The sequence below is a fragment of the Toxotes jaculatrix genome, chromosome 10 (assembly GCF_017976425.1).
Source record: "Toxotes jaculatrix isolate fToxJac2 chromosome 10, fToxJac2.pri, whole genome shotgun sequence".
Lineage (NCBI taxonomy): Eukaryota > Metazoa > Chordata > Actinopteri > Toxotidae > Toxotes > Toxotes jaculatrix.
In genome coordinates this window covers 9998965-10008762 of record NC_054403.1, presented here as the reverse complement: position 1 = coordinate 10008762, position 9798 = coordinate 9998965, and the positions used below count along the sequence as shown (strand labels likewise).

General features: G+C 41.8%; 1 protein-coding gene across 5 annotated transcripts in view; it reads left to right on the top strand.

Annotated features, from left to right (window-relative positions):
- The first annotated feature begins 2247 nt into the window (after window positions 1–2247).
- The window catches only part of ablim3 (actin binding LIM protein family, member 3), a 43380-nt gene continuing 35829 nt past the window's right edge, over window positions 2248–9798 (top strand). For all 5 annotated transcript variants that reach the window (XM_041048240.1, XM_041048239.1, XM_041048238.1 and 2 more), the window contains exon 1: window positions 2248–2680. In XM_041048240.1, the coding sequence (XP_040904174.1) occupies window positions 2668–2680 (13 nt within the window). In that variant the 5' untranslated portion in view covers window positions 2248–2667. The remainder of the gene's footprint in view (window positions 2681–9798) is intronic.

Here is a 9798-nt window from a genome sequence, read left to right as displayed (position 1 = left end):
ACAGCTTCCTGTTTTTCTGCCCCATCAGTTTGGAGGACAAAAGCACAACACAGGATTGACACAGGAGCACAATCAGCACCCGGCACACGTCAGGCCCACAGGGCAGCCACCGACACACACCCACACACACACACACACACACGCACGCACATAAGCACACCCTGACAAAGATAGTTTTTTCAGTCAATCATTATCCATACTGATCATTATCGGCTTTGACCAGGGCACGGCCAGTAAACACCCTGCAGAAAACATTCAGGACACTCATGCATGCTGAAGTTTTCATTGAAGTGACTTTATCAATTGTTTCTAGAAAAAAAAAATCCATTTCTCTTTCAATGTAAAATCCACACCATTGTTTCACAAATCTCTCTGCTGAAACTGAGTGCAAAACTGTGTAAGGGAGTAAAGCAGATTAAGGAACAAAGAGAGGACATCTTGTACAACCACTGAGCTCCAGAACCAAGGAGGTAAAACTGCATGGCAGGAGAGAGAGAGAGAGAGAGAGAGAGAGAGAGAGAGAGAGAGGCGCCTTTCATATCCCGCCATTGTCCAGCTTCCTCCAAGATTCAGAACCAGGGCTTCCTCAGGACACGGGGCAAGGCATTTGGTTGGTTTAATAAAAACAGCACGCACGCGCACACACGCACAGAGTTTAATGAAACAGCACACTCATACACATAAAAGGCACATGCTCAAGTTTCTGGGATTTGATGACTGTATGTAGCTTATAGTCATCTTATAGGAAACAGTGATGGCAGGCTTTGGATAAAGCTACTAAACTGCATGTCATTATCTTTATGATAACATACATAATAAATTAATGTTACATAACATATAACATATACAGCAAAAAAAAAAAACACAATATTTTCTTTGTTTAGAATCTCAAATAATTTTCCATCTGCTTATTTTTGCCCATTTTCTTTAGTCAAAGTTCTTCTGTGCACTGGAACGTGTCCGTCTGACGGTGTCACAATTAACCTGGCCTCCTTACTGCAGCTCCACTGTAAACAATCCAATTAACTAATTTGCTTACGCCGATTTTCCAGGAGAGGGCGGTGTCATAACAGTTTTAGCAACAAGCCCAACCCAGCACTGCAAAAAAAAGAAAAAAAAAAAAACCAACAAGTCGCCTTAGAAAGACTCCCCACACTCTTTCAATCAATTTGTTTTAAGTGCACTTTGTCTTCTTTTTTTTTTTTTTTTTTTTTGAAAGGTTACTAATGTGATCCGCACTCTTCTGCCCAGTATCAAATGATGATCAAATGACTAATACTTAAATTAACTGAAAATGCCTCAGACATTGTGAGTCTCTATCTCAGCCTTCGGCTTGTGTGGGAAAAAAATGAATTAGTGCTGAGACTAATGACTTTTGAACACTTTTTTTTTTTTGCAGTGAGATGTAGGCCACAGCGTCCCCAAAGCTTTCACAGCACCCCAGAATGACGTCGCTTACCCAGGATAAAACAAGAGAGAGCAGTCAAGTTACCCCTAGAGAGCCACAGCAACACCGGAAACAAGGAAACTTTTCTTTCACAATAAAATGGTTACTTTTTATAGTAGTTACTTGGCTTTCAGATTCAGTTGACATCAAGGAAGCTGCCTGATGTCACTTTAATGCAAATACATATTTCATGACAAGTACATTGTGCTGTGAAAAAATGTTGTATAGCATTCAGTGAGTGCTTGAGTTGTCTGCTGTCCAATGGATTATCCTGGTTGAACTGCAGTTTAGATTTGTAGGAGACAGAAATAAGACAATAAAAGTGTTCACATAATTTTTCAAATCATGACATTTCAAATTCGTTAACAAGACAAATGTCATGCAATTCTTAAAATCTATTTTTTTTTTTTTGAGCGGGGTGTTTTATGATGTTTATTTTTGGCTTTAACTACTTATATACCTCAATAAATGTAAAATTAATGGATGGCCAAATATTTCTAATTAATGTGTAAAGTACAAAAGGTGTACCCCTTGAAATCTACTTAATGGCACATTTAAGATATTTATGAAAATCCTTAAATTTGATTTAACTATTTATCTATTAAATAGTGGTCTATTAAAATTAATGTCAAGAACATTTTCAGGGCCAAGTCGGTGATTTGAACGCTTAGAGAGCGAGTTTGCTGATTTTATTTTGAAAGCGGAGGCAGGAAGGTGTTGTCCTGTGAGGGTATTGACAGCGTGAGTGAGAGGGGCGCACGGTGACAGCAGGAGCAGCACACCGCCAGGGAGAGCGCGGCGGAGCTGGACTCAACCGGGAGCGAAAATGTGAAGGTGGAATCCGACTGAGCAGCATCGTGTTGTAACTGGCGTCTGTTTCCTTCAACAAAACACAGCCGACGTTCCCACACAACAGCAACAACACCAGGAGCTTTTATTTGGATTTTTTTTTTTTAATAATCACTGGAAATACTCTCGCTTTGTTTTTCTCTTCTTATAGATTTTTATCCTCTGTTTCTGACTGTGTGCACCTTTCCCACAAATTGACTGGGAGCAGTGTTGGCGGAGAGTGAGGAGCATCATTTACGTTTACAGGGATATTTATTTTACAATTGCACAATTTTGCAAGGGGCAAAGTGCTCCGCGAAGATTTCCTCTTGCTTTATGGGATTATTTTCAACGAAGCCGCTTTGTCTGAGATAAGAACACATTGGGACATCATGAGTTCCAGTGGTAAGTCTATTCTTGCGCGCTTTATCTCTGCTTGAAGCGCAAGGACAATACCTATAGGTGAGAGCAGAGAGGAGAACTACTATAGAACAATAGAAGCCTATGTCCTATCTGTTGGAAGAGATTACAGGTAACACACATGATAAAACAAAGCTGAAATCAAGGTTTAACTCAACAATGTCCCTTCATCTCTGCAGGAATATTACATTTCATGCTCGTGTAAAATTTACATTTTACTGTTTATCTAAAAACAAATATATGCGGGGCTGATGTGAGAACTGCCTCTGCAAATAGTGTGTGTCAAACCCTTATAATAGACTTGGAGCAGGTTTAGAGAGGATAGGAGAGCTAAGTATATCTGGAGGTCAAAGTAGCATTTGCCCAGAGTTCAGATAAGAGAAGCATTTTTGGGATTCTTCCTCCAAATAACAGCTGTTGCTTGGACCCTCCCAGTGTCTGCTTCTCTCTCCCATCACTTTCTCTCTCATCTTCTTCTCCTCTCCTTCCTCTTCTTCTTCCACATCAGTGGTCATGCGTTTGACCTCTCTTGGGAGACCACCCAGGCTTACAGCTGTTGTCTCTTCATAAAAGTCCACCTGTCTTCTAGTAACACATTTGCTGCAGGAAACCCTCGAGCTGGAGGTGTCTGACCTGACCGCCATTGGTCTCATGGAGTTAAGTTATGTGTGATGCAGCACATGACAAATAAATCTGACAGCCTGAGGGCTCCTGTCAGACTTATCCTAGACCGGCCCTCAGGGGGTGGGCTGCAGTGATGCTAAGCTGACCTTGTATCAGCTGACTGTGACCCTGATCCTCTGTCAGCTGAATCAGGGCTTTCCCTGTAGGGCTGGCTGGGTCAGCTGTGTGTGCGCTCACATGCATGCCTCCACTTTACAAGTTTTCGCAAGTTGATTCGGGGCAGACTGCTTAGCTCTTGCAAGGCTGAGTTTTTAAGAAACCCTCCCTCTCTCCCCCTGTCCACTTAGTTGTCAGTAAGGCCAGTTGGAGTTGATGTGCGGCAGGTGCTCCGCGAGTTGATGGTGTCAGGCGCTTCCTATCCTCCCTCCCCTGTCCTCCGTGTCTACAGGAGTGAACCGGATATTACTGCATCATTCATAATCTAACCTGTCATTGTGTGGCACTACATTATTCATCCAGTGCTCTTAAAACCTCTGGTACCGAGCCTTGCCTGACTGCCAGTTTCCGTGCCGTGCGTGCCGGGAGTGGTGTTGCAGCTCATGAACTGCTGAGAAAATGTGTAGAATTCTTTTGTTAAGCTTCAAAATGCTTTTCTCAGCTGACACACAGAGAGGGTGGGGGTGGGGGGGTGGGAGGAGCACATGCCGCCGGCATGTGGAGAGCTGTCACAAGCTCTTGTGATTTAAAAGCATGTGCTCAAACAGGAATCCACACAAACACACAACAACAACAACGCGTCAACCTGTGGTTCAGTGTTTGCATGTGAACCTGTGTGTGCCTTCATTTAACCCTGTGTGTGTGTGTGTGTGTGTGTGTGTGTGTCACAGCAGGCAGATGGTGGTGTGGCATGTGTCTGTACTCTGGCTTTAGGCATAAAAACACAGCTGAGCTCCTCTCCTCTCCTCTCCTCTCCTCTCCTCTCCTCTCCTCTCCTCTCCTCTCCTCTCCCCTCCCTCCAGTCAGTCAAACATATGTTCCCCTCCACTCGCAACACTCTCAAGGTTTGGACATGAATGGGCCTGTTAGGCTGTAGTGTGTTCAGTGTTTTCTGCTGCATTGGGTGTGATAGCCCAGAGGCCATCGACACACACAGAGTAATTACACACAGCTCTGACTGTCTGTCTTCATCTTCTGGGCCCTCTATCTCTCATGGTCACTGGGCTTTCTGTGTGTGCATGTGTGTCTGGTCAGACTCTTATTTTCTGCCCGGCTGGTAGACAAGACAGGACTGTGTTGAAGGTTAGTTTCTGGTGGAAAGGACCTTGGTTTAACATACTCACATATTCACACGCTAAGAAATAGTCATATATATGATAATCGCCTCAGAGTAAAGATACCGATTTTGCAAAATCTGGCCCACAGTTGAGACAGTACAGTACGTGTGTTTCAGGGGAGTGATGAAACACGTGTTGATCAATAGACTGATCATTGAGCTCAGGGACCTGAGGGGAACTGCAGAGCCATACATCACAGGCAGCACTGACACCCCTCTCCTTCTCTCTCCTTCTCTCTGTACAGCACTGAGTTCTCAAGTGAAATGTAGTGCATGAAGTTGGGATTGTAAATGCTCTTTCTCTATATTCCCATGTGGCTGTCTCAACTTTAAAAAGACTCGGTACATCTCATGCAATCTAATGATGAAGATGTACGGTTTGAATGCATAAGAAGTATGGAAACCAACAGCAGGTAGAGTTGTCATCTCTGTTGAAGCATTGTCCATTTTTCTTAGTGATTTAGTTTCATATATAGTCGCATTAACAGTGTGTCTCGATAGATAGCAGCGTTGGTTTGTTGGTCAGTCGGTCCACCACTTTAGTCCTCACTGAAATATCTCAACAACGGGTGGGTGGATTGCCATGAAATTTGGCACAGATATTCATTGTCATCAGAGGATGAGTACAGTGTACAGCGACTGTAGTGGTCCCCTGTCTTTTCATCTAGTGCCACCAGCTGGTCAGAATTTTTATTATTTCAGTAAAATAACTCATCATCTACCAGATGGATTAGCACGTCTTTTTGTTTTGTTTTTTTACAGACATTAGTAGATAATGACCACATACCTGGAAAACTAATCCCATCAGCCTAAGCTGTACTTTGTATTTAAAGCTAATTAGCAAATGTTAGCACACTAAGCTAAGATTGTAAACATTATCTGCAAAACATCAGCATGTTAACATTGTAAGAATATTATGCTGAAACTGTAATTTAACTCAAAACACCACTGTGCCTGTGAAAGATGGTAAATGAAGTAAAAAGGAATTTAAGAAGAATTTTCTAGAGATGTGTCCACAGCTTGAGACACAGTAGAATCAATTCAATTGTGCCAAGAACTGGCAGTTAGGTCAAGAAAGGTTTTGAAACAATCTTAATTAGCTTTAAACTTGATTTAATCTGCATCAGTGTGAGCTTTGGCATGAGTGACCGACTCAAAGTGATTTGATTATTCTTTAAAAGATGACCTGTTGGTGGCAATAGAAAAAAAAAAACAAGAGCGGGCTGTCAAAAGTACAAGTATTCTCGGTTGACTATAGATTAATAAAAAGTTTGTGGAAATATGTCCTTTAGTTCTCCTGATTCCTTGTCATGGATCAAAGTGTTCATCAAGGGGAAATTGTAATTTTATGATGGTGCTTTATAAAATGTCAGTTAGTCCATAAAAATCACAAGAAATGGTCCTCTGGGAACCATGAATATTCTTTCCAAATCTTTCAAATCAAGTTATCAAAATATAACATCTTGGTCTGGGCCAAGGTGTATGAACAGATAGAATGATCCAGTGACAGACATCCCCTAGAAGGGAAAAAAATAATGTTAATAGTACTAGATTAAATGATGGATATTTGCTGCACTGATTCCATGTCAGTTGTTTTGCTGTTTTATGGGAAGAATCAGCAGCAGTGTTGGTAGACAGGGAGGGGAGCTGTATCATACATGATTCCTGCTCTTCTGCCTCATCTGGTGAGCAGTCCAAACCAGAGCCAAACACCATTTATCACTCCTCCTGCCAGAAGCCTTAGTTCAATAATGCAGAGAACAAAGGTAGGAGACAAAGATGCACAGATGCAAACACAGATGCTGGGATGCACAGATGAATATTCATGCACAGTCATGTACAACTGGTATGTATTTACAGGCCAGCATAAAATCAGGCACATGTTTTTGTTGTTCATTTGCAGCTGCAGTTATTGTGGTTACTAAACTGGTGTTCAGTTTGTTTTTTGTGCAGCCTTATGGAAAGGGAATCTTGGAGACTGCATGGAAGTAGCATTATATGTAATTTTGAATGAAGAGAATAAACAGTAGACTCATTCGTCAAACCATTGTGGTTATATTGTATGGTGTATCCTCAAGGTTGCTGTCTCCATGACCTTGGCTTCTGGTAGGATTGAGTGATCATTCAGACTGTCAGGAGCAGTCTGACCCTTCTCTCTCTCCGTAGAGTGACGGTATGTTTGTGATACCACTGGACAGTACCATCTCTCTGATGAATGCTCCTGCCCAAGGTCCTGATGGAGACGGAGAGAGATAAAAAGACGGGATGGGGGAAGGCCGGGAGAGACTTGATCTTTGCCTGCGTTGTTGTGAAAATACACAGTATAGTACTCCTTTGCTGTTATATGCTGCTAGCTAGTGTTTACTAGTTTTTAATGAGCTAATATTAAAGTGTAACCTTTGACAATGGGGTGGACTCTGGGTGGATCAGGTAGTAATGCAATGCTTAATGAAACAATACATTTTAAACTTGCCACCAAGACACACGAAAAGATATAACCACTGAACCCAGTGGAAAAATCAAATGTACTTCATAGAGAAAGTGGGGATTTTCCATTTCACTTTAACACAGATTTTTTTTGCAGGCATCATCTTGTTGTCATTAGCAGAACTGCATACTGAGGCATTTCTGCAGTGTCTTCAGCTTGTAGTGTTGTTGTTTGCTGCTTGTATTTGATAACAGTAGAAAATGTTTGGTAGAACAACACTGTCTCCTAAACGTTATGTTTATATAATGCTAATTTGCAAACGCAAATGCTTTTTGAAGGAAATGTAATTGCACCAGATTTCATTCAGTGCTCAATTCAGCATTCAGATGTGCTCTTTGTTCAAACAGTATATGGGGTTGAGTAGAAATATCTGTCATTAATCGAAAAACTTATGTTTTTTTTTTGTTTGTTTTTTTAATTGGATTAAACTTGAATTTGATAAATATAGCAGCAGTGTCTCGGAACAGTTTTCTACTGAGGTATGGCTACCAACTCTTTTTGCACAGAATAATATCGTGAATGAGATGTGTACAGCTTGTGACAGTTTGTACATTAAACCACAGTTCACAGAATTTGCTAAACAGAGTGGAACACAGTGTTTTTACATCCACTTCTATGTTTGTCAAAAACTATCTTTCACATGAGTCACATCTTTCTAAACGTTCCTTTTAAAAACAGCCTTTTCAGGCAGAATCACTTTGTTTTGGATTATTGACTTTAGCAAATGAAAATTTTAGTTACTTATTCTTACCAAAGAAGGCCTGCGGTCTGTTCACACCAGATGCTGATGTAAAGTTATTCCTGTGTCCAAAATGCATACAATAACATAATATAATTCATGATGAGGTGTAGGCATATGAGAAAAAAAACTACACCACACTTTGGAAAGAAAACTTGAATTGCAAACCATCACATTTTCCCTTAAATAATTCATCAACATGATCTTTGTATTGCTTCTGTTTGATTCTTTGCCCCGCTCTTCTCCTCTCACTCGTCACCACCGATCTCCCAGCATCCCTTGTGACTGAGCTCCCAGCATGTTCTATGCTGGGGCTGTCAGGTCAGGGGCAGAAATAGCAGCAGGCTCTCAGTCCCCGGGAATGCTTTCGGCCTCTCTGACCCTGGCCCTGTTCTTATCACCTGTCTCCTGGAGGCTGTATTCTCCTGAGGCACTTGCCACTGACTTGGAGTCAGTGGATTACACTCTTAGTCTGGTGGCTATCATTAGAAGAATGACTCAACACCTGAGCATAGAGGTTGGAGGGTTGTTCGAGAGCTCTATAATGGGTTTAGATGGGGAGAGCTTGGCTGTGTTCAATGAGAATGGACGCACTGACACAATTAGATAGAGTTACGTAATACCTCAGTTCCTGAGCTGATTGTGTATCTGGATTCTCTGCTTAGGTGTGACTTTTTGTCACCTACATTCAACAAGTAAAATAAGCATCTCATTCATTAATACATACTTGTTTAAATACAGCATGAATATTTGCTCTTTACCCCACCTCTGCCATGAACACTGCACTTCTGCAAACTTTAAAGTATGTACTGATGATTTTCATTCAGCACCGAGCTCAGTTTTGCTGCATGTTATTCCCTTTCTAAAACTTTGCCTGGCTGGGCTGTGAAAGCAGAGGATGTTGTACTTTGCCAGAGGTTTGTTTTGGCCCACTTTCAGAAGGTCAGCATTGTAAATAAATGTCCTCTGTGTTTCCAGTTGGTGTTGGCACAGGCTTGCATGTTCTGCCATTAGTTCCCATTATCTCTCATTCACACCTGATGGGATCAGTGTTGCTCATTTGGTTTTACGGCACACACATACAAACACACACTTTCAAGGGAGTGCCATTATTTCAACCAGTGGCTGGACCACTTATCAGACAGGGTAGTGGGTCCCAGTGGTCCTGCCAGCATTGTGGGGGAAACAATGAACTAACAGAGACTTGAGTGTGGGAGATTGGGAGTGGGAATTAATCATGCTTGCATATTTCCATTGCCCACAGTCATGTCTTGTACAGGAAAGTAAACAGATGCACTCATGCATACATTTTCTATTGCACCCATGGATGTATGCCCTCTCACTCAGCCTACACCAAGCATATGCTGTTGTCAAGTTCGGAGCATGCAAAGGGTGCTCAGGCTGTGAGGCGTTTTTAAGTGCTGATATTCCTTTGAGATTCATCCAGTGAAATGGAATCAGTAGCTGGATGGAGTTGGTTACCCTGCCATTATGCCCCTTCCACCGAGTGTAGGACCACTCAGATGCTCCTTAAAGAAGATGGAGCAAAATGAGAGACAGTGAACCCAGCTGCTCTGGCACAGACTCAGTATTGGGAGGCTGGTTGTCTATGCTTGTCTATGCAAGAGAAACTGTTTATTGCCTTGAGGAGAAGACGGACCTTTAAAGAGTCTGTGATAACCTAAGAGGTCTTAATATAAATTAATTTTCCTCACTCATTTAAGATCAAATTAATCTATCATTTGACCTTTTTTGCTTGTGATAGCATTTATTCCATTAAGACTGTTAAGACTGCATGTGAAAACTTGCCTTCCTGACAATGTGAAGTAGCTATTGGGCTTGCTTGGAGTCTGGCATGTAGGCTAATGCATAATGAGGTAAGAGGATCCATCCACTTTCTAACCTGATGCAGCTGTGTG